Source organism: Xenopus laevis, chromosome 5S, assembly GCF_017654675.1.
Source record: "Xenopus laevis strain J_2021 chromosome 5S, Xenopus_laevis_v10.1, whole genome shotgun sequence".
Classification (NCBI taxonomy): Eukaryota; Metazoa; Chordata; class Amphibia; order Anura; family Pipidae; genus Xenopus; species Xenopus laevis.
Genome location: NC_054380.1, coordinates 102,512,097 through 102,538,277, shown reverse-complemented (window position 1 = coordinate 102,538,277; position 26,181 = coordinate 102,512,097). Strand labels below are relative to the sequence as shown.

Genomic DNA, 26,181 nt, shown 5'->3' with positions numbered 1-26,181 from the left:
GCGATTGGTGCAGTTTTCTATGTCGCTAGACTGCCGTTGTGTGATCCTGCTATTGTGCAACTCTAACGAGTGAATTGCTTTTCCTTTTCCCTGTAGAGCAAACAGAGTTCTTCCTATTCAGACAGAGATACTACTGAGGAAGAGTCTGAGTCCATTGAAGACATGGATTTCATCTCCAGACAAAAGAAACTACAAGCAGAAGCGAAAATGGCACTGGCAATGGTTAAACCAATGGCCAAAATGCAGGTGGAAGTGGAAAAGCAGAACAGGAAAAAGTCTCCTGTAGCAGACCTTGTAAGTTACCAGTTATATATATAGAGCTTGCACTCTTTGACTTATTACTAGCATTAAGGAGCCCAATTACATTAAAATTCTGATATTAAAGGGGTTGTTCACCTGCCAAGCACTTTTTCAGATCTTTTATGTTTTATCGTTTTTCCAGAATTGAAGTTTAAAGTTTAATGTTCGTGTGTCTCTCTCCAGGTGAACACCTGGATACATTTGGTGGCTACATTAGTTGATGCATTTCTCAGCAGTATCTGGGGATTTAAGCAACAATTGTATCAATTCTAACAGCTGCCTTTAATAAAGCTCAGGGATTCTGCTCAGCAGTAGAGTCCTGCAGCCGGTCGGGTACCTGTGAGTTACCCGCAAAAAAAGCGGGCACCCTGCGGAATGAGGGTGAGGATTTTCAGGTGCAGTTATACCCGCGGGTCTGCAGGTCAGGTTGTGGGTCTCATCTAAATTTCTTATCTTATGTAATATTGTCTATATTTTACTCCTTTTAAAGTTTTACAAAACTTGTTTCTGTCCCCGTCCACTTTTGATGATGTCACTTCCGGTTTGCAGCACCATCACTTCCTGTTTTGTGGTGGTTGGCAAGTTGTGGGTTGGGTTGCGAATAAGGCAGTTGCGGGTCCAGGTCGAGTAGCGGATCAAAGTGGGTAAATATGCGTGTTACGGTTCAGGTCACAGGCTGCGGGCTTGGGTTGGGCCGGGTCTTAGAAATTGGTTCCGCACAGTACTCTACACAGCAGGGCTAAAGATAACAAATGTATCAACTAAATGTATCAATTTAATACAGTTAAAGAGATGTAAACTCCCCCCCCCCCCCGCTTTAGGCGGTGAAAAATGTAACTTTACACTTCAGTATTAGAAAAATGATCACAAATTGAAAATATAAAGTAATTGTAAAAAGTTTTTATTTCTGTAGAACTGGCTGAAAACAACTAAACTGGAAAAAGTGTTTGGAGGTGAACAACCCCTTTAATAAGCAATATAAGGGCCATAATGATTTTGGACTGTGTCTGGCCTATAGCCCTGTGTCAAAATCATTTGTGTTTTTACTTTGTATTGCTGTGTGTCTATAAAACGTCAAAGATATTACATAGAGCTGTAGAAAAACAGCAGAGCAAGAATGAACAAGTATACAGTATAGCCAATAGTTATTCTCCTTTCATCAGTGTCTTCATAAGGGTTTTTGTTACATCAGATGTTGGGTTTTTTTTCATGTGGTAATTGAGTAATTATCATAGTCACTGTTCAAGTATTTTCTTGTTTTGCTGCCGAGTACCGTACGTACATCACTGGTCAAAATTTCCTTTAGAATTAGCGACTTCCACTGAAACACTGATCAAATGCTCCCCCCTGCTGGTCATAATAAGTTCTGCCTTTTGTTCATATGTGCTATTAATTATGTAATTAAATATGGACATAGGAAATATTGACTACATAATGTCAAAATAAATAAGAGATTGAGCTCATTTTATGGTATTTGTTTTTTTATAAAGTGGTTGTTGATCAGTGAATGACAAGTTTTTTTTGTTTTTTAGCTGCCACATATGCCTCATATTAGTGAATGCTTGATGAAGAGAAGTTTGAAACCTACTGATCTGAGAGACATGACTATTGGGCAGCTACAAGTGATAGTCAATGACCTCCACTCTCAAATAGAAAGTAAGTAAATCATTCATGCACATTGCTCAGTGACTATTCTAATTAGATTTCACAGTAAGCCCAGAAAGAATCCACATGGCAGAAAATGCTACGAAAATGCCCTGTATTATTCATTTTACAGCCTCACATTCATACAGCTGTTGTGGCTTAACAAGGGATAGCTGGAGAAGTATAATACATGAACTTCTTCATCAAAGAGCAAAGTGCAGTGTGTTCAGAATAATAGCAGCACCACTTAACCTGATCGATCACTGTTTTTGGTAGAATTGATATTTCTACATGGCAAATAATTTACTCATAGGTGTAGTAGAGTAATAGAAAACATACCCAAGTGATGACATGTATGCAGCTGATTATGTGTAATTAAATCATTAATTGAGGCTTGTTCCAAATAATAGCAGTGTTCAAAATATTAAAAGCTCGTTCCAAATAATAGCAGTGTGGAGTTTATTTAGTGACATCATTCATTCTGTGAAAAAAACAGGTGTCAATTCTGGCCCTTATTTAAGGAAGGAAGGAGCAAATATTAGTTATAGTGCATTTCTCTCTGAGAAAAATCTGATTAAATTGAGTTGTTTCAGACATTGTTCAGAAGAACAGTGTACTTTTATTAAAAAGTTGATTGGAGAGGGGGAAACATATGATAGGCTGCTCAGTTAAAATGATCTCAAAATGGCAACCAAAACCTGAAAGTCGTGGAAGAAATTGGAAAACTACCATTCAAATGGATAGAAGAATAGCCACGATGGTAAAGCTCCAGGAAGATCAAAGAAGGTCTAAAGTTATCTGTGATACTGTTACAATTAGAAGATGCCTATGTGAAGCCAAGCTATCAGCAAGAAGCCCCCGCAAAGTCCCATTGTTGAAAAGAAGATGTACTGAAGAGTTTACAATTTGCCAATTAACACATTGACTGGTGTAAAGAGAAATTTTGTGGACTGGTGAAAGCAAGATTGTTCTTTTTGAGTCTAGGGGCTGCAGACAGTTTATCAGACTGACCCCTAACGCTGAATTCAAGCCTCAGTACAGTGTGAAGACAGTGAAACATGGTGGCACAAGAATCATGTTATGGGGATGATTTTCATACTATGGTGTTAGGTCTATTTATCAGGGATCGTGGATCAGTTTCAATACATCAAAATACTTGAAATCATGTTGCCTTATGTTTTAACTAGACAAAAACCACAAACACAAAAAACCACAAACACAAAAGTAAAGAGCAACATCTTGGTTCCAAGCCAACGTGATTGATGTTATGGAGTGGCCAGCCCAATTCCCAGACCTTAATCCAATAGAAACAGCATTTTTGATGTCACCCCACAAGTTTTCTGAGACAAAACCAAGAATTACAGAAGAATTGTGGAATGTAACAGATGCCAGAAGTTGGTGGACTCCATGTAACACAGATGTGCAGCAGATCTCAGAAACACTAAATATTAGTTCAGGAAAGCAAAATCTTGAAACATTTTTCAGTTGATACAGTAAATGATTGAGTTTATAAAGAAGATTGCAGACACTGCTATTTTTTGGAACAGCGTAATATTCCCTTTTCTTCACTTTCTGTAAAGGAATAACACAAATGCGATACATTTTTCTTCATGTTTTGATTTGGAATAGAATGCGCAATGTTCCCAATGCATTTGTGTGTAAAATTTCAGTGCAAATAAAATCTATTATAAGGAGTTTGATCTTTATTGACTTTTTATAAACACACTGCTGTTATTCTGAACACAACTGTATTTTATTGGAATGATGCATAATTTACCTTTTACTAGTATACTGAGCCATCTGTTTGAAAATACATAAGACTGATGAGTAAATCTCTGTTGAAAGGCCTTTTTACATCACTGGTCCTTAAAGAATAATGAAAGTAATATCCCATGCAGTCCCTGAAAGAATTCTCAAACTTGGCCGATATCTGGCTGAACCCATTACAACTACAGGTCAGGTAGGCTGTCATTTTGGGCTGATGCACAGCCTAGTAAATGGACAACTCATTGTGAAGTTAGTCATGTTTATACTGCCTTATTTGACAGCTCTGCAGTATTTAATTTTATCAACACCATCCAGGTCCATTGTAACAGATGTTTGTTATGGGGCATTGATTTTTAACTTTTATTTCAGGCTTGAATGAAGAACTTGTCCAGCTTCTTCTCATTCGTGATGAATTGCACATGGAACAAGACGCGATGCTTGTAGACATTGAAGACTTGACTAGGTAATCTTTTACCAGCTTAGTTCTTCAAGGGCTCTTTGCACTGGAAAGTATTGAATTTCGAGTTTAAAGAAATAGAATTACAGCTCTTACAGGGACATTTTGCTACCCATAATAAAGTGCTGTACACTTGTGCCCAAGGTAATATTCCCTCTCTGCCTTATGGCAATAAACTGAGAATTCAGCCGCAGCTTGAGGGGTGTGAGTTGTACATCCATGTATTTGACATTTCTCTACATAGTCAAATTACTTTTAAAACTCTTTCTGTGCCTTATGGTTCTTACAGGCATATTTACTATTTACCAAGAAACAGCTGCTCTCCGAGCATTGCTTGCCTGACTCACTATGTCGTTTTTTGATAGACTCTTGAGATCTGCAGGTGTACTTTACATTCCAGACCCCCAAGCAAAGTACTTATATAGGTGCACAACCTTTATAGCTGCAGGATATAATCTACACAAACCCCATAGTGCTCACTTTAAGAATGACATTGGCTGTGGGATTGTGTTAAGGTGGCCATACACGGGCCGATAAAAGCTGCTGACAGACAGAGTCGGCAGCTTATTGGCCCGTGTATGGGGGCCCCCGACGGGCTTCCCTGATCAAGATTTGGCCGAAAGTCGGCCAGATCTAGATCGGATGGGACAAAAAAACCCGTCGGATCACGGCCGCATCTGTTCGTTGATGCGGTCCCGTGATCTGACCGCCCGTTCCCATTTGTTAGGATCCGATCGTTGGGCCCTAGGGCCCACGATCGGATCAGCCCGATATTACCCACCTCAAGGTGGGCATATCGGAGAGAGATCTGCTCGTTTGGCGACATCACCAAACGAGCGTATCTCTCCATGTATGGCCACCTTTAGAGCACATCTCTGCTGCCCTGACAAATCACATTAGACATAAATGCACAGCGCAGCAGTAACAGCAGTGGTTTACCTCTTTTAGTTGGAGCTTGTGCTCTGTAGAGAAGGAGAAAAGGAGCTGAATGAGATGAACCATTCTTCCTAGCATCGAAAAGAATATACAGGCTAATCTTCCTTGTCCATGATTTAGTGACCTGTGCTAGCCCTAATCATATAATCCTGTAAAATAAGCCAACAGAAAGCTTTGCCTTTCTCGCTAAAATCCTTTTTATTTCCCTCCTACAGACATGCTGAAAGTCAGCAGAAGCACATGGCAGAGAAGATGCCTACAAAATAAAGCACAAAGCCATTAGCGGAAAAAAAAAAGCTAAACTTTATTTTGCTTTTGTGGTTGTCAAAACGCCAATGCTAAAGAAGATTCACAAGGAAAACCAGTGTTAGTCTTTGATAATGTCTAAAGCTTTACGTCCAGTGACGCGGCCTGTGCTTCCTAATTTATTTTAACTTTTTACTCGTGACACTAAATATTAGGCATTTTATTAAGATACTATGACTATATGTACAGTACTTATGCCATTACAGATTATACAATAAGAGAGAGAATAGTTACAGATTTTTATTTTTTTGGTTTTGGAGATTTTACGTTGATCAGTATTTTACTTTCTGTAGTCCAAACACAAACGTTATCGACAGTGCTAAAGAAGTCGACAACTACATGCCTGCCTCATTGTAACGTCGTAGCGCTCGGTATATTGTAAAAGTCAACCAGTTTTCAACATTTTGTGAATGTTGATAATTGACTTCCATTTTTAAATGTGCGATTATATTATTCAATTGGATTGGGAAAAAGAAGTCACTTTCAAAGTTTTATGTATAAATATGTAAAATAAACTTTAAACATTTGTTTCGTATGGGAGCGTCTTTCTGTTGTTATTTTACTACCACTCAGAACCAGGCCTGGATTCTGGTAATTGCCATACAGAATGCTGTAAGTGGCAGTCACTATTTAGGGGCTGGTGGGGGCTTTTTGAACCTCTGTGTCCTTGAAATGCCAAAGCCTATTTGAACTCCTACTCCAGGCCTGCTCGGAACAGCCCAGGGTGTGGTAGTTACATTGGTATTGCAAGCAATACTTAGGGAAAGCTAATGGTGGTTTACTTGAATGTGAATGTAAAATTGACGAGGGGGCTATTCTAAGCACTTTCGTAATTTACATTCATTGTTTATTTTTAATTCCAAGATATTAAAGGATACATATACTGTTAACATGAATGAATTCTGTTACAACAGCACCACCTGCTGGTCATTTTCTGACCACCAAGTAGTCAGGGAAGTTGTCAGGAGAAAGAAAAAGGCCTGGTCTGATGTTCTTCTAGTTAGGAAAAAAGGAACCTTTCTCAAATCTTTCCTAAACAGAAAAACATCAGACCAGGCCTCTTTTTCCTGACAACATTCATTGACTACTTGGTGGTCAGAAAATAAACAGCAGGTGGTGCGGTTGTAACAAAATTAATTCATGTTAACAGTATATGTATCTCTTAATATCTTGGAATGAAAATAAAATAAATAATGAATATAAATTACGAAAGTGCTTAGAATAGCAGTCTCATCAATTTTACATTCACTTATTTTGAAGGTTTTCTTATCCTTTAATACCATCTATCCGCCATGTTTTCACAAAAGTACAACTTAAATTTTGTTTGGAAAAAAAGTGATTTTTCTTCATAAAGGAAATGTAAAATAAACACATTTAAAATTGTCAAGATACTCATCTAGGCATTTTTGCAATTTCTATTCATTTTTTTTCTACTAGCTTCTCGGTGCACATTGGCAGCTTTTAAACTTGTACTATAATGTATTTGAAACAACAGCGCCATCTGCAATGCAGTCGACATACTACAGTTCACAAGATAATTATACAAGTAATGTAAACTGTACACTTTATGGAATTTAGATTATTTTTTAAAGACTCCAACATATGAAGAAAAGGTGATACTGGTTAGGGCATTGGTAGGCAACCCGCGGCTCCGGAGCCTAATGCGGCTCTTCATCCTGTTTGCTGCGGTTCGGTCTTGCGGCTTTGCCTATCACGTCATCTATACGGCCCTCACAACTGCTGGCGGATTCTTGAGTGTATCACTGCGGTAAACTAACGGTGGTAAGCCGCCAGCAGGTGCAAGGGCTGTATAGACGTCCCAGGAGTGACAGGCAAGACGGAGCCGCAGCAAGATGATTCATTATGGTCCTTACCGCGGTCACACTCAAGACAAGAGAGGGAAGATCAGCATGGAGCTTCAGATACAGAAGTCACATTAAACAGATGAGAACACTAGCATTTAATAGGGCAATTCAGTGTTTAATTTATTTCAAAGTAGCCCTACACATACACACTGCACTTCTGTTTGTTGTATTCTGTTGTTGTAACAGTTAAAATTAAAAAAAGGTTAAAACTTTTAAAAGTTTATCAGCTGTGTTATGTTTTGTGGCTCCAGACTATTTTTCTTTCGTGGAAGAGGGGGCAAAATGGCTCTTTTGATAGTAAAGGTTGTTGACCCCTGGGTTAGTGTGAGACAGGCTAAAAGAAGGCAAGAACACTTCAAGTTCAAGACATGCAGTGTAAGGCCTTCTGAAAACATGCCTCATGTGATACACAAAGCACTGCCGTCATACCAAAGAGCATTATGGGTGGAGACATGCAAATCACTGCTTTATATCCCATTCAGAGCCATATATCCAAACTTGCAGACAACCTGTTTTGATCCTGTTAGATCTCATCAGTGCAAGATATTGGAACATGGCTTCTGAGTGGGTAGGACTTGTAGAGTGCATGTTCTGTTAGGGGACTGTAAGCAGAGGAACCTTGTAGCTGTTATTTTGTTTTGTTTTTTTAATTACCCTCTGTGTTTAAGACAGAAGAGAGAACATCTGGCTTCCACTAACTGTGCATGAAGTTCTTTAAAAATTAATTAGCTTATGATTGCGATTACTTGAGGCATACACTGAACCGTTATTCCAGAAAGAAGGTCAAATTTCCACTTTACACCATTTACCCCACTAACAAATAGTGGATAAAGGGCATCCTTAGGAAGTGATCAGCGCACATTACTTTTTTAGAACCCCTTGCACTTGGAAAAAACAGGTGTCAAATGTTATGCATGCTGGTTATAGTGTATTTCTCTCTGAAAACGAGTCGTTCCAGACATTGTTCAAAAGAACAGCGTACTTTGTTTAAAAGGTTGATTGGAGAGGGAGAAACGTGAAAAAAAAAGTTCAAATGATCTCAAATGCTTAAAATGGCAACCAAAACCTGAAAGATGCGGAAGAAAATGGAAAACTACCATTCCAATGGATTGAAGAATAGCCAAAATGGCAAAGACTCAGCCAATGATCAGCTCCAAAAAGATCAAAGAAAGTCAAAAGTTACCTGTGATACTGTTATAATTAGAAGACGACTATGTGAAGCCAAGCTATTGGCAAGAAGCCCCCGCAAAGTCCCATTGTTGAAAAAAAAAAAGACACATGCTGAAGAGGTTACAATTTGCCAAAGAAACACATTGACTAAAGTGAAATCACGCCTCTTGTGGACTGATGAAAGCAAGATTGTTTTTTTTTGGGTCTAGGGGCTGCAGACATTTTATCACTGGATTCAAGTCACAGTACAGTGTGAAAACATGGTGGCACAAGCATCATGATATGGGGATGTTTCTCATACTATGGTGTTGGGCCTATGTCAGGGATCATGGATCATTTTCAATACATCAAAATACTTGGAGGCCATGTTACCTTATGCCGAAGAGGAAATGCCCTTGAAAATGATGTTTCAACAAGACAACGACCAGTAAATGAGCAACATCTTGGTTCCAGACCAACAAGATTGACATTATGGAGTGACCAGCCCAATCCCTGGACCTTATTCCAATAGAAAACTTGTGGGGTGACATCAAAAATGCTGTTTCTGAAGCAAAACCAAGAAATACAGAAGAATTGTGGAATGTAACAGGTGCCAGAAGTTGGTGGACTCCATACAACACAGATGTGCAGCAGTTCTCAGAAACACTGATTATACAACTAAATATTAGTTCAGTGATTCAAAGGAAAATCTTGAAACATTTTTCAATTTATACAGTGAATGTTTGAGTTTGAATAGAATGCAGACACTGCAGCCTAATATTCCCTTTTTTTTACTTTCTGTAAAGGAATAACACAAATTTGATACATGACTTCTACATGTTTTAATTAGGAATTGAACGTACAGTGTTTCCAAAGCATTTGTGTGTATGGAAATAAAAGCTTTAATAGGGATTTTGAGCTTTATTCACTTTCTTTTTAAACACACGGCTGTTATTCTTAACACAACTGTATTTAATCAATAAACACTTCTTGTATGAGAAAACTCAATGCTGAAGGATAATTTGCTTCCTTTGATACAAAAATGTTTATATTTATGACCCTGACCCTAAATCACCCTAAACCCTAATTGAATCTGTACAGTACATTCCCTATTCTTGGTACTGAGCTCTAGGAGGCAATAAGGCATATATAGATTCTGAGTGGGCCTCAGATGGCTAGCTTTAATGTCCATACTCTTTAGCTTGTCCCTGCCTTTCTATTTCAAACCAGCCAGTGTTACTCCATATAATGATACAGTTACAGGTGTTACCATTGCTATAGGCTACAACCTACAGGTCAAATTTTTGTAGGCTATTCCACTGCAATTAAAAAAAATATATATATATATTTACAGAAAAAGTATATTTTAATGTGTATGTGATTGTGGGTTGGGTATTTGCATCTGAAAATAGTCTTTTGATTATGATAAGGGGGCTGCATTATGACAAAAAGAGATTAAAGACTCTGCATGCAAAGAGCCTTGTTCTTACCGCTTGCCCTATGGATGAGAGTAAAATGTTATCACCAGTTATTCTGTAAATAATAACCAATTTCCTTATTATTGTGAATATATAATTCTTAATAATATTGTTATGTATAAGTTTTATCCTTAAATACCTTGATAAAGCAGAGAACCCCCAAAAGCAGTAGTTTCTTCCAGTGACCAGTAGATGGCGATATAAGAATGCTTTTGTCTTTTGCATATCTTCTAGGTAATGTCTGATAATGTAGGAGCTGTGACAGCATAGAAAATATGATAAAGTGATGCCGGCACATTCCTGATTAATGGAAATTATCCCTTTATCAGAAGGGGGCACCAGTATCTCATGTTATGAGGGATTGGAACTGCTGGGGTTGTCCATAAAGTGTTGTAAAGTCATGGCTATTTGTGGATCAGCTACTGTACGTGGAAGAGAGCAGATTCATTTTAATAAACTCAGACACTCTGTTCTTTTCTTACAGCAGTCCAATTGATCCCACGGGTCTTTAGTTGGGTTGATGTCAGGACTCTGTACAGACCCATCAATCGTTCTTTCAGTAGCAACTTAGTAGACAAGTCTTACACTGACTTTGCTTTATGCAAGGGGGCATTAACATGCAGACACATAAAAAAAACCCATCCCCATCCTGTTCCCACAGATGGAGCATAGAATTGTCAAAAATATCATTCTACACCGTTTGTTCTGGTTTGCTTTCAGTGAAACCAAAGGCCCTAGCCCATTCATTCAGGCAGATAGCATTCCCAGTACAAATTATCCCTCTATAAACCATGTTTCTATGGATCAGAGTGCAATGACAGCTAACTTACACCACTGCATCCAATGCATAAAGAACAGTGAGTGTTTCAAACTGAGCACATGCAATTTTAGAAGGGGGTTTTGGTATCATTTTAGACATAACTAATACTTTTGGCCCTATACTGCATAACATGGTTACTTCAAATTGTATGCCTCCTTAATGGAGAAATGCCATATTTTATACACTGGACGTAATGAACCAGCCTAAAAGTTCAGCATCTCTATAGTAGTAATGATCCAGGCCTTCAAAGTTGTTTCCCATCTTGGATTTTATTAGGAGCTAAAAGGAGCAGCTGTTGAGAAGTGAAGCTTTAGGGGTCGTCGGAAATCATCAAGCAGAAATTGAGGGTTACCTGTCAATCTAAATTATTTTCTGATCAGCCTTATATTATGACATTTATATTATATACAGTATATTCAGTTTATTGTGAGTGGGTCCCTAAGCTCAGTAAGTGACAGCAGCACAGAGCATGTGCAGTGAATCAGCAGAAAAGAAGATGGGGAGCTACTGGGGCATCTTTGGAGGCACAGATCTTAGGACTGTGATTACCTTGGTCTGGTACAGAAGCCTAAAACATAATGTACAACATTTCTAACCTACTTTTTTAGTTAAACTTTAATTCTCCTTTAATATCTGTTGATTCCATCTAGTCTCATGACATAACTTGCCCCTGTACTGCACAGTTTGGTCTGGTGATGAGATTTATTCTAAAATGTTGGATTAGCTCAGTGACATTGAATAAATCTCCAGCAAGATCATTTCTCTGATCCAGAAGAAGCCGCGCCTTTCCTTGTAAACCTCCTAATTCCCTGTTAAGTCTGACCTCTGATATGAAGGTTTGAATGTGACATAGAAGTGATTGCTACTGCTCAGACATAGGTAGCACTTCACCCTAACTGAACTGCCGGAAATTCTAATGACAAAACACTGAACATCTGCAAAACTCGAAGTCGAAGGTCCAAGTAGCCCATTCGATGGTCGAAGTAGCCATATTCGACCATTCGAAATTCAAAGTATTTTTTCTTCTATTCCTTCACTCGAGCTAAGTAAATGGGCCCCTAAGGGGTAGATTTATCAAAGAGTGAAGTTAGAGATCACCACCGTCCGCAGAGTGAAATTCGGCCACTCTCCATTCATTTCTATGGGATTTTTAAAGGTATTTTTATCAAAGGGTGATAGTAAACGTTCACCATTTGATAAATACGCATTTAAAACTCTCAAAGAAATGAATGGAGAGAGGCGGTATTTCACTCTGCCTACTGTGGAGATCTCTAACTTCACTCTGATAAATCTACTCCTAAATATCTAATGCAGCAACTCCTCTGTTTCATCTTGTAACCAAGCACTGAAATCCAAGTACAGCCACGACTCACAGGAAATTAAACTGCACAGCCATATAGACCCCAAGTCTCTTATTACTGAATAACAAATCCTACTCTCAAATATTGTGCTCTATGATCATTTTATTTCAATATATATAATAAGGCTTGGAGTGCGCCATTGCAGAATATTCACCAGTTTGTTCTTGAGCCACCAATAAATATGCTGAATGTCCAGTAATTCATAGGGTGTGCTGAAATACCTATTGACCCCAATGCATTTGGCCCGAGAAAAAAACATCTATTGACTCAAAGGCATTTGGCGCTAGAAAAACTGCAGTGAAAAAACACCCATTAACTTCAATGCTTTTGGCAAAATCTCACCATTTCACAAATCTTTCCACAGTCTCGCGTTTTTTCAGCAAAGATGAACCAGGGGTGGACTCATGCACATGTTTCCCTGTGTGATCAGGGGCCCATCTAACTTTATTTTTCAATTTTTATTTCTATTTATTTCTTTTAATATTTATTTTAATATTTATTTTTATTTGCATTGTTGGTTTCCGGTCAGGGGCACATTCTGGAAACAGAAGGCAGGCAAGGCACATACTGTATGTGTGCAGATCTATTTACATCACTGACACATGCCAAACCCGACCTGACATAGAGAGTTCAGGTGCACACATGTCTAGATCTGATCCGCACATATTCAGACCCAGCAGTACACCTGTATGTACTAGAAGGCATAGTTCACCCTGGTGCAGTGACCTATAGCAACCACCAAGATGTTTGTTTTTAACAGGTGAACAATAAATATTTCCTGATTGGTTCCTATAGGTAATTAGACCTGTAGCTATATTTATTATTATTATTATTATTATGTAACCCTTTCAGTTACTTACTGCCACAAAGTACATTGGCCACATTTCAATAGAATATTCAGTGAAAAAACTGAGCCACTGGGTTCTCAGTAAATACTGGAGCTCCAACCTGCCAACATATAGATATGGAACCTATAATGCAAAATGCCTGGTGCCAGGTATGTCAACGTAAAACATAGACAAAGAATTGTTTCACATTAAGTACCAGCTACTGTCCTATTAGTATCAATTACAAGTTAGGGGTTGATATTCATCTCAATACTTTAAAGCAGTGATTACAGACAGATAACCATTTGATTTCGTTTATATAAGCATTTTATGTGCATCTCATCAGAGTTCAATGTATATATATATATGTGTGTTGTACGGACATTTCATTTATTTAATTGATAATGCAGAGCACCATGGTCAGACGTTAGAAAAAATATTGTGCCTGTTTTAATGAGGAATGGTGGTCAAGCTTGTTAGCCATACATTCCAATGCTTTTAAGGGCAGAGACACACGGTCAGATTTGGGGAGATTAGTTGCCCAGCAACAAATCTCCTCTTTTTCGGGGCTACTAATCTTCGGGCGACTTCAGAAAGTGAAGCAATCCGAGTGTCATTCCGCCGGCAATTTTCATTCTAGCCGGCGGGAAGGCAGTTCAGGGAGATTAGTTGCCCCGAAGAAGAGGAGACTGAGACTGGTTTGAGTTGATAGGGTGATTACTTGAGCAGAAAGAGTAACCCAGGGCTGCAGTACAGGCTTATGATTAATATCTGTAAGGCTACAATAATGTAACAATGCTGAAAATAGTTTTCCATTTATTTTGTGTCCACTCAGCTCCTAAACAAATGAAAAATAGCAACTGCCACAATAAAATGTGTTTGTATATTGTCTTTTATTTTGTTAGTCTTTATTTTAATTTTCCAATTATAGGGGGTACAGAATAAAGAAAACAGGGGGAACAAAAATCAAAGGATATCAATGTAAATTAGGTAATACAAACTTGCAAACAGTACAGTGGTTCATTATTTCACCTATATGCATTTATACGGTAGTCTCCTAGTCCCCGCCCAAATTATTGCATTAATCTCAAAGATACTGTACTGATGCTATGAGTGGGGAAAGAGGAAGGGGGGGTGGAATCAGGTGGTAGCTTATTTTTCGTATAATGTGTTATACTTCTGTTATTTGTTCGAGTTTTCTCTTTTGTCAACTTTCTATTTGTGTAGTGTATTCCAGTTTTTCCATATTTTTGTGTTTGTATATTGTCTTATAGGGTTCACGAACAGCAAATAATTTACCGTTTAATTTATGAATGTTTATTTAGACACAGTCAACATGTACTTGTAAATCTATACATACTTTAAGGGAGAACTAAACCCTCCCCCATGGGCGCCAACTTCCGGGTCTTCGGTCTTGTTCTGTAAGAGAATACAGTATTTGGTGCATACACAGTTGGAGCTGTCAGGTATTCGCACCAACTGCATGTGTGCCAAAAGGTTCAGTGAATGGCTGTAGGGAAGGAGGAGGCTCCAAAGACCTCCACTGCACTAGTCTGCATAAATAAGTGAGCATGCTGTCCAGGGACCCTTTCTAAAATAATGCACTATGCGGGTAGGAAACAGGTTGGAGGTTCTAGCTAGGGTAGATGGGGCTTTTCTTATTGGGGGGGTTTAGTTTTCCTTTAAACCTTTTTCGTGTAAAATGCCAATTTAGTATCCACAGCACTGGCGCATATAACAGCTAAGCTACAAACTACAGTTGACCTAAGCCTACACTGTTAGGCCGGATACTTAATGGGCACAGTTGGGGGGTTGTGGAAATTAAGGGAATTATAATGGGAATTCTCAAGTAGCCACAATTTACTTTGTGCAGTCTGCTGTGCCTGTGTTGCTGTTTTAAAGGGACTGACCCTGACCACAACTTGTTTGGAAATGGTGGGAGTTTTTCAAATGAGAACTGTAACCTTTCTTGGCTTAATCCAGCTGCTCTCAGGTATAACACTGTTACATTTACAACCTTCTCTCAGATGAGCCTTGGCACCAAGTGGAGTAGTCAAGGTAGTTTAAGGTACACCTGGGATTGAATGCCCAGGCGTGGGCCGGATCCCATACAGTGGAATAATCAGGGAGAATAAATCTAAAGCCTGATTCCCTATCTACGGTGACTGTTATCCGTTTATAGTGCTGTGCCTTAAAAGGAACAGTAACACCAAAAAATGTAAGTGTTTTAAAGTAATGAAAATATCATGTAATGTTGCCCTGTATTGGTAAAACTGATGTGTTTGCTTCAGAAACACTACTATAGTTCATATAAACAAGCTGCTGTGGAGCAATGGCGGAATTTGAAAAACGGCTATATGGCACAGGTTAACTAATGGATAACAGATAACACCATTAAACAGACAGAGCTTATCTGCTATCTGCTGTGTAACTTGAGCCTTTTCTCCTTTAAATGGCTGCCCCCATTGCTACACAGCAGCTTATTTATATAAACAATAGTAGTGTTCCTTAAGCAAACACACCAGTTTTACTAGTGCAGGACAACAATGCATTATTTTTTGACGTTACTGTTCCTTTGACTAGATTTTCTACATCAACTATACACGATTTAAAAAAAAAGTAGCGATGCAGGAGGCATATACTGTATAAGGGCTACAAAATTAAACCCTAAGTAAGGTTTGGCTTTCATTCTCCTTTCACTTTACAAATAATTCACTCTACCATATAAAATGTTATTTCTGAACCAAGTGTATTTTTTAAGATGTAATATTGGTGTATAGGCAGCCATCTCAGGTCATTCTGGCTGATACCGTGCTTTCAGAAAGAGCCTGCACTTCACAATGGAACTAATTTCAGATAAGCTATTGTTTTTTGTAGTCAATGCAACAGGAGAAGATTTTTGCTACTGAGTGCTATTCTTATATCTACCAGGGAGCTGTTATTTTTAAGTCAGGTAGCTGTTATCCTGTTATCTTCCCATTGTTCTGATGATGGGCTTCTGGGGGGGAGTGATATCACTCCAACTTGCAGTGCAGCAGTAAACTGACTGACGACTCACATGTTTGAGGGCACCTGGGAAACGAATACTGTAGACTACTGCTGGAGCAGCACTATTAACAGAAGCGTTTTCCCATGACAGAATCCTTTTACATTCCACTGAACACAAAATTCCATGTGAGGGCTTTGTTTTGACAACAGATAGTGTACAACAGGCATAATAACAGACATGGTCTAATACAGTGCTGTCCAACTTCTGTGGTAACGAGGGACGAAATTTTTCCGGCCTACATAGCGGAGGGCCGATAATGGAAGCCAGTGTTGACCACTTCCTGTTTTAAACCACACCCACTTTAAACCACACCCATGTTACCACAAGATCATGTCCACATAATTGTGGCACACCAAAAACCAAATGGTTGGTGCTCACTGCAGGGATATCACATCACTCATATGTGAAAAAAGTTGTCATATTGAGACATACCCTTAAATTCATATACCTCCTCTTCCCCTTGGATAACACAGCACACCCAGCACATGATTAAATACCTCAGTGGCCCCTAACAATAATTTATTTTCAAATGCTAACAAACCCCCAGAACAAATACCAGCCTTATGTTCCACAGGCAGAGTATGTCACACACAGGCAGAGTATGGCACACACAGGCAGAGTATGGCACACACAGGCAGAGTATGTCACACACAGGCAGTGAATGGCACACACAGGGAGCATATGGAAGGCAGAACAGAGCAGGAGACAGGAAGATCAGGACCACTCTAATATGTACTACATACAGTGGCACAGTGCTGGTGCCCCATTGGCATTTTGAATAAAGTGTGAACAGGTGAACAATGTGGGCAGTTTCAGTCTGGGTCTCAGGTGTGAACAGTACAGGGTTTTAGTATGTGAACAATAGAGGTGTCACAAGTGTGAACGATGCAGAGGATTAGTCTGAATTTGAGGTTTAACCAAAACAGGGCCAGTTAATCTCTGTAGTGATACCTTTTAATTCTTACACATGGTAATGAGATACAGCAGGTATTTGGGGGGGTTCACAAGGGGGGGCCGCCAATTGGACAGCCCTGGTAATTTTCTGTTTGGACCTGTACTCCATGAAGTGTGCCATTGTACTTTCTGAGTAGCCACTATCCTGAATGAGACTATGAATATCTGTCCCTGGCAGCCCCTAATGTTAAAATTGCCAGGCTGTGACACTGCTTCAGAATAGGGTTAAAGCACAGCCGTGATAGTGTAAGTATCTGGCACTACAGAATGAGGAGAAATGATTTTCCCAAACCACAGTCTCTCCAAGGAGGCAATAATAACACAGTCACGGATTTGTTCAGAATGATTTCACTGCACTGTTATTTACAGCATAGCTCAGCTCTCAGCCTCCTTTTTGTATTTCTGATCAAATATAAACCACTTCTTTTTCCAGCAAGTTCATGTTGCAGCCCACACAGAGCCAGTGAGTAAGGACTTAGGCAATTACTAATTAATGTGGCTACTTGATATTAACAGTGTAAGGGCTGAGCTCCATGGTAATTTTTCGGCGGATCGTTACGCGGCGGCGAAACAGAATCGGATGGGTTGGAAAGAAGAAGCCGCTCTTTCAGTAAACTGCTGCCATAGGCAAAATAGTAGAAGGAATGTCCCCCCCCAGCAGAACAACAGGGACTCTTGTAGCTTCCATTCAGCCTGGCAGCTCCTGGAGGCAGCACAGATTTAGAATGCAGGGGCTGGTCATGTGACTAGCAGCCAGTTTGGGAAGAGGGCATTGAAAGAAAAACGGTGACATACAAACTAAGATATAATTACTCCTTATTGGAGGCAAAACCTCTTGGGGTTATTTAAAGGGATACTGTCATGGGAAAACATGTTTTTTTGAAAACGCATTAGTTAATAGTGCTGCTCCAGCAGAATTCTGCACTGAAATCCATTTTTCAAAAGAGCAAACAGATTTTGTTATATTCAATTTTGAAATCTGACATGGGGCTAGACATATTGTCAATTTCCCAGCTGCCCCAGTCATGTGACTTGTGCTCTGATAAACTTCAGTCACTCTTTACTGCTGTACTGCAAGTTGGAGTGATATTGCCCCCTCCCTTCCCCCCCCCCAGCAGCCAAACAACAGAACAATGAGAAGGTAACGAGATAGCAGCTCCCTAACACAAGATAACAGCTCACTGGAAGATCTAAGAACAACACTCAATAGTAAAAGCCAAGTCCTACTGAGACACATTCAGTTATATTAAGTAGGAGAAATAACAGCCTGCCAGAAAGTAATTCCATCCTAAAGTGCAGACACAAGTCACATGACTGGGGCAGCTGGGAAACTGACAATATGTCTAGCCCCATGTCAGATTTCAAAATTGAATATAAAAAAATCTGTTTGCTCTTTTGAGAAATGGATTTCAGTGCAGAATTCTACTGGAGCAGCACTATTAACTGACGTGTTTTGGAAAAAACATGTTTTTCCATGACAGTATCCCTTTAATATTTAAATGATTTTTTAGTAAGGTATAAAGATCCAAATTACGGAAAGATCCGTTATCTTGAAAACCCCCAGGTCCCAAGCATTCTGGATAACAGGTCCCACCCCTGTATAGCTATAGCAATGCTTTCCTCAGGCTTACTTTGAAAAGAAAAGCTTGGGCCGTGTCTAAAACTTATTCCCAGCACTGGTGATTCTCAGCCCAAAACTGGCTAAAGGACTGCCTGTTAATCTAGATGCAATCATTGTGTTGCTTTTCCTGATATATTTTATGGTAATGATTATTAAGTGGAGTGTAGCAGTAATAGATTTTAGTTCCAATGGTAAGGCATTAAATCCTTTTTACAGCAAACCTCAGCGTGTAACTTGCTGCACACCATGATGCATCTTTATTATTTCAGATTGAACAGCAAGGCAGGCAGTTTTATTATAGAGTTTCCATGCCTCTTTACTACATGTGGGACTATGAAGACAGGGAGAAGTCTGTGGATTTTATTTCTATAAATTGAACCTGCAACTAAAGCATTAGTGGCTGTCACACTGGGTGGTTAGCTTTTAAGCAATATAAACAGTATCTCTGCAAATAAAGGAAACATATAAGCACTTCAAGTAATGTAGATATAAGATACATGCAATACAGGTACGGCATCTGTTATTGAGAAAGCTTCAAAATATGTTTGTCATTTTGCAGCAAATATTCTTTTTAAATGATTTCTATTTTCTCTGTCAATATAACCGTTGTACTTGATGGTAACTAAGTTGTATCAATCCATATTAATGGAAATCAGACCAGTAGTTATTTTTCATTTTTACATTTTTTTTGTATTAATTAAGGTATCCACAATATAGAAAGATCCCTTATATGGAAACACACAGGACCTAAGCATTCCTGAGGATAAATCCCATACCTGCGCTTGACAAATTATTGGATTAATACAAAAATCTAACATAGTGTTACATTATAATATTTTGGCGTTTTTCTGGGGAGAAGACTGTAAAAAGTAATTTGACACAGTTGTTAAATGGGAGGATTGCCTTCTGTCTTCCACTGTGTTTAGGCATAGGAATACATTTGTACTACACATAAAAAACACTCAAAAGTTAAAATATTTGATACATTCACTATCTGGCAAAAAAATGGCATCTACTGCATAAGAGACACACTTACCAACACAACACAAATATCAGGAAGCATCCACCAAATACCCTATTCTCTGCAGACATTTCTATTACTTACAAGCTACCCACTATGCGAGGGGGGTCTTACGTAAGATGACAGAGCAAGACACTTCCAGTCCATGAAACCATATATGGAAGGGCACCAACACATCACATTCCACATCTCATATATACAGACTCACAAGATCAAATCTAGACCCATTGGAAAATGGCACCTTTGGAAAATGGACTGACATAATCCCAGAAACCTCAACATCAGAAAATGTGAAGCTTCATTTTGATTCTATGCACATAATACCATCCAGGCAATACCAGATTATGACCTTACAAATATTACACCAATCCTGACTCCACTAAGAAGGTTCAAAATGGGACTACTGGCCAGTCCATCGTGTTTAAAATGTTCAACAGCTGATGTCTCCCTAATTCACTGCATGTGGCTATGCCCACTAATCAAAACCTTGTGGACTGAGGTAAATGGTTACTGGCATTCGCTGACCAAACCGAATGGGCTCTATTCAGTAAACTTAAAGGGATGCTGTCATGGGAAACCTTGTTTTTTTCAAAACACAACAGTTAATAGTGCTGCTCCAGCAGAATTCTGCACTGAAATCCATTTTTCAAAAGAGCGAACAGATTTTTTTATATTTAATTTTGAAATCTGACATGGGGCTAGACATATTGTCAGTTTCCCAGCTGCCCCCAGTCATGTGACTTGTGCTCTGATAAACTTCAGTCACTCTTTACTGCAAGTTGGAGTGATATCACCCCCTCCCTCTCCCCCCCAGCAGCCAAACAAAAGATCAATAGGAAGGTGACCAGATAACAGCTCCCTAACAAAAGATAAATGCAGCCTGGTTGATTTAAAGGGATACTGTCATGGGAAAAAACATTTTTTTCAAAATGAATCAGTTAATAGTGCTGCTCCAGCAGAATTCTGCACTGAAATTCATATCTCAAAAGAGCAAACGGATTTTTTTATATTCAATTTTGAAATCTGACATGGGGCTAGACATTTTGTCAATTTCCCAGCTGCCCCTGGTCATGTGACTTGTGCCTTCACTTTAGGAGAGAAATGCTTTCTGGCAGGCTGCTGTTTTTCCTTCTCAATGTAACTGAATGTGTCTCAGTGAGACATGGGTTTTTACTATTGAGTGTTGTTCTTAGATCTACCAGGCAGCTGTTATCTTGTGTTAGGGAGCTGCTATCTGGTTACCTTCCTATTGTTCTTTTGTTTGGCTGCTGGGGGTGATAGGGAGGGGGCGATATCACTCCAACTTGCAGTACAGCAGTAAAGAGTGATTGAAGTTTATCAGAGCACAAGTCACATGACTTGGGGCAGCTGGGAAATTGACAAAATGTCTAGCCCCATGTCAGATTTCAAAATTGAATATAAAAAAATCTGTTTGCTCTTTTGAGAAATGGATTTCAGTGCAGAATTCTGCTGGAGTGGCACTATTAACTGATTCATTTTGGAAAAAAAAATTTCCCCATGACAGTATCCCTTTAAGAACAACACTCAATAGTAAAAGTCAAGTCCCACTGAGACTGATTCGGTTACATTAAGTCGGAGAAATAACAGCCTGCCAGAAAGTAGTTCCATTCTTAAGTGCAGGCACAAGTCACATGACTGGGGCAAATGGGAAACTGACAATATGTCTAGCCTCATGTCAGATTTCAAAATTGAATATAAAAAAAAAATCTGTTTGCTCTTTTGAGAATTGGATTTTAGAGCAGAATTCTGCTGGAGCAGCACTATTGACTCATGTATTTTGAAAAAAACATGTTTTCTCATGATAGTATCCCTTTAAGGATGTCCAGCAAGTAACCAGAGCCAACAAAGCCCTAGCAGTAAGGTTAGCCGCGGCCATTAGGAAAGCTATATTACAGGAATAGCTGTCACCGCTGCACCCTCCATGAATCTAGTAAAAAAACAAACTGCATTTCTTGTTCCACATGGACTAGAAGCATCTATAAACAAAATATCCCACACTACCAAATTTTTTGACATATGGACCACCTATATCCTAAGTCTCCCCCGACATAAGAAAACTGACAGTTTATACATTTTACCGAACCATGTGGTATGATTTAGAAAGCCTCCGAGGGACTAACCCCGTAATTCTAGCACTAACGACCTAAAAAAGAGATGTATTGGCTGCCTCCCAGGACTCACCAATATAAAGATAATGGAAGACTCATTAAAATCCCTCCAACAAGGGCGAGTAACGGGCTCAGTTGATTTAAATGTTTTTATTTTACTTTGTCGTTGTTATGCTGATATTTGTTTAAATTGGAAAAGAAAAAGAAAGAGGCCTCCCCAACATGCAATACTTCTCAGATCTTACCTTCCCACCCCATATTATGAATGTATATGACATTTATATTATCTAATACACAAACAAAACTGGCATTGATCAAAATGTTTTATTGCTTAACAGACGTTTAACTTGTAACGATAATTACATTAATGCATAAATGAACATGTAAAACTGTGAAGAGGCTTCAATAAAAACAATTTAAAAAAATATTTGATATATATTTATTTATTAAAATTTAAAAAAAAAAAATCTCTATTGATCCAGAGGAAGGCAAAAAAAAACCCTACCTGTGACTTTTGTCATTTGTCAAGAGAGGAAAAAATTCCTTCCTGACTCCTAAGGGCTAAGGCACATGTAGTATTTCACCCGCAGTGATGCTCTCAGGTAGAAATCTTCTCTGCCTGTGACTGCACCATGTTGGAGAAATCACCAAAATGCGCAATAGAACTTAATGGCAGTAGGAAAATTGCCCTGGATCAGTGTTTAATTGGGGGATAAACAGTGGCGTAACTACCGGGGGAGCAGGGGGTGCGACTGGACCAGGTCCCGCACCCCCTCAGGGCCCCCAGGCAGCTCGCACGCCACTGACTCCGGCGGTTGATTCTGGTCATACGGAGGGGGGCGGGGGGCCCGGCTGCACGTACCGAACCAGGGCCCGCCCCCCTCTAGTTACGTTACTGGGGATGAATCTAAAAAAGGGGGAGGGGGGAGCTAAATAAAAAAAAAAAAAAAAAAAAACTGATTGGCCCAGAAAACAAAGAGTACACAAAAATCTATGGGTGGAAAAAAAGTTTACATTTGCATCTTTGAGAAAGGTGTAAAAAAACTAAAAAAAACATAAAACAGAATAAAAATGTCACTCATCATAATCTAGTAACATGCAAATATGGGCAGCAAGAATAAAAAAATAAAAATATTTAAAAAAATATAAAAATTCTAATATGAAAAATGGGAAAAAATAAAAACTTGACTTTGGATAAAAAAAAAAAACCCAAAAATGTTCTAAAGGCTTCTTCTGTGTTCTTCTGGACCTGACACACTGCATCTCTCTTTGCCAACGACACAACGCAAGTCTTACCAGAATCAACTCACTGCAGCTCTCTTTGCCTAAACCAAATTTTTTGCTTCAGTGTCGTGACACAATGCCGATCTCTTGGCCAGATCCCACTTTACTAGATGAGAGGCCAAACTCTCTTGTCCTTACGAAGCATGGCTCTAACACTGAAATGTTGGGGCTTTCTTTTATATTTCAACAAAGGTTGTGGTGTGTACTATGTTTGTGTTATGCCCAGTCCCTTCTGTGCTTACACCAGGTCCTGATATTTTCTAACTGTACAAAAGTGTCTTATTTGGCATTACAAATGCAGTAAGAGAACATTCTTAATTCAAAATGGTCTATAGCCAAACAATTGTTTTTACATTTTATTTATAGGTCAGAATGCTCAGAATGTACTTTTATTCGTTAGCACATACCCCCACATGTGAGCAATAAATAACAATATTAATCAATACAATGAAGAGTAAATATCATTGTATACAAAATACATATTTAAACAAAAATATTTAAAAAATATAAATAAAATGAATAGAGCCGAGTATTTTTATTTTAAAAAATCATGAATTTTTAGTGATTTTTGCATTCGGAGTTTAGTAAATAACCCCCATAGTGTCAGAGCCATGTTTCTTAAGGGCAAAAGAGCTTGGCCCCCAAAAATGTGGCCCTATTTTTCCCCATTACAGGTACGTGATCCATTATACGGAAACCCGTTATCAGTGAACTCCGGGACTTCAAACTTGTCACCATCTTGGAAAGTGTCTGCAACACTCACATGCTCAGTGGGCTCTGAGTGGCTGTTGAGAAGCTAAGCTAAGGGGTCGTAAATTATCAAGCAAAAAATTAGGTTGGCCTGTAATATAAGATGATGCTACAGGGCTGATTATTAAATGCTGATGCAAATTGCAATGGTTTCTGTGCTGCCATGTAGTAATTATCTGCATTAATTACTAATCAGTCTTATATTGTGACATTTCTATATATATATATATGTATGTATCTGTATATTGTGAGTTGGTCCCTAAGCTCAGTAAGTGACAGAGCATGTGCAGTGAATCTGCAGAATAGAAGATGGGGAGCTACTGGGGCATCTTTGGAGACACAGATCTTTACTGCTAAAGGCCTGTGGTTGCCTTGGGCTGGTGCAGAAGCCCAAAAACATAATTCCTTTTTCTCTGTAATAAAAACAGTATTTTGTACTTGACCCTAACTAAGATATAATTAATCCTTATTGGGGGCAAAACAATTTTATTGGGTTTAATTAATTTTCAAATTATATTTTAGCATGTTTAAAGTATTGTGATCTAAATTACGGATAGATCTGTTATCCAGAAACCCCTAAGCCCCAAGCATTTTGGATAACAGGTCCCATACCTGTACCATACAGCAGCAGCAACTAATGGGTGTTTGGTTAGTTTTTCCTCAGGTTAGGGAAGATTGTAACATACTTACCGTGATCTTCCTTTCCTGTACGAACTCCATGTCAGTACTTACTGGGTTAGCCCCTCCCCCATGCTCCCATCAGAAGGACCCTCCCCAAGTCTTTAATGACCGGCCACACCCACCTACCGGCGTCTTTGTAACAAGCTTCTAAAATCACTTGAAAAAGGGTGGGCCGTACTGACATGGAGTTCGTACAGGAAAGGAAGATCACGGTAAGTATGTTACAATCTTCCCTATTCCCTTTACGAACTCCATATCAGTACTTACTGGGACGTAGCAAGCTAGTATTTTCCCAGTGGGAGGGTAATAGGCTCTTAAAGGAGAAGGAAAGGTTAAAACTAAGTAAGCCTTATTAGAAAGGTCCATCTAAATATACCAGTAATCCCCCAAAGTAGTGCTGCTCTGAGTCCCCTGTCAAAAGAAACACTGCATTTCTTTCCTTCTATTGTGTACACATGGGCTTCTGCATCAGACTTCCTGCCTTCAGTTTAAACCTCATTGCCCTGGGCAAGAGCATGCTCAGTTTGCTCCTCTTCCCCGCCCCCTCCCTTCTCTGCTGTAATCTGAGCCCAGAGCAGGGAGAGACTCAGGCAGGAAGTGATGTCACACCATGTTAATACTGCAGCTCCTATCCTAAACAAACAGAGAGTTTCTAGAGCTTTTTACTCAGGTATAGTAAAACATTTTACAGAATAAATATAGCATTCTAGCTTGTACTATTGCAGCTAATCTATTGGCAATAAAATGCCTCTGTAGCTTTCCTTCTCCTTTAACAAGAATCTGTAGCCATAGATGGCAAGACTGAAGAGACCAATCATGTAACTTCTAAAAGTGAATGTTAAGATTCACGGTGAAAGCTCCAGAATAAGTGACAGGGATAAGAATAGTTTTATAGCATAGGCTCTATACCCCAGAAAAAGAGACGTTAGCCCAGCGTCAGTGTGAGGAAAAGATGAATTCCATAACAGCTTGACTCTTCCAGAAGAAAAAGAGAGAGAGGGATGAAGACCTCCCTTCACCTGGCAAACTCAACAGTTTAAAATACTTACTCTCCTACTCACCAGAAAGCATCCATCACATGTATGCTTAGTTTCAGTGCAGATTTGTAAAGCACCTGTAAAAAACACTTGGTAGGAGTTAGAATCCCAAACAGACCCCTTTGTATGTGTGGCCTGTTTAGAATATAAACAAAAGTGCCGGGCATAAAATGCACAATGAGGCATACTTGAGGCATGTACTATAATGCCTAACTATCTGATTGGCTAGCAATTAGATCTGCTCTAACTGGAAAGCAAACCCAGAGAACAGGGACATGGGAACCTGAAACTTATCTGGGGTGAGAATTACTTACTCCGTGTATGATCCTTACGATGGAAACACTGGTACCAACCTCTAGAAGATAATGCCAGTTGGAGACAGGGCAATTACCTGAAGAATAAAACCCCGGTTGGATGGCAGAGCATCGCCTTGTGAGACATAGAACTGGTAACCCCTAGAGGATTTCGGAGTCAGAATAAAATAACCCAAGCAATACTATGATAGCCACAAGACTCACATAGGCAGGTTGTAGAGTAACCTGGAGAGATGCTCAGAGTCTCATGAGACCAATCAGATTTCCTCCTTCCAGCAAAGGAACATGTGTACATGTAGGAAATTCAACCATCCTATATCATGAGAACTTCCTCAATGTTCTGCATTATTAAAATGGCAGGGGTTAGCCCTGCAGCCATATGTCTTTTGTGTCAGTGTGTTCCTCACATTGACTATATTTGAGGTAGCTGA

At 39.2% G+C, this 26,181-nt stretch overlaps 1 protein-coding gene across 4 annotated transcripts in view; it reads left to right on the top strand.

Annotated features, from left to right (window-relative positions):
• Nucleotides 1-5,945, top strand: part of schip1.S (schwannomin interacting protein 1 S homeolog) — a 212,173-nt gene extending 206,228 nt beyond the window's left edge. For 3 of the 4 annotated variants that reach the window (XM_018264559.2, XM_018264561.2, XM_018264562.2), the window contains 4 exons: nt 97-294; nt 1,833-1,956; nt 4,081-4,174; nt 5,320-5,945. In XM_018264559.2, coding sequence (XP_018120048.2) covers nt 97-294; nt 1,833-1,956; nt 4,081-4,174; nt 5,320-5,371 — 468 coding nt within the window. In that variant the 3' untranslated portion in view covers nt 5,372-5,945. 4 annotated transcript variants of the gene reach the window in all.
• Nucleotides 5,946-26,181: the final 20,236 nt, after the last annotated feature.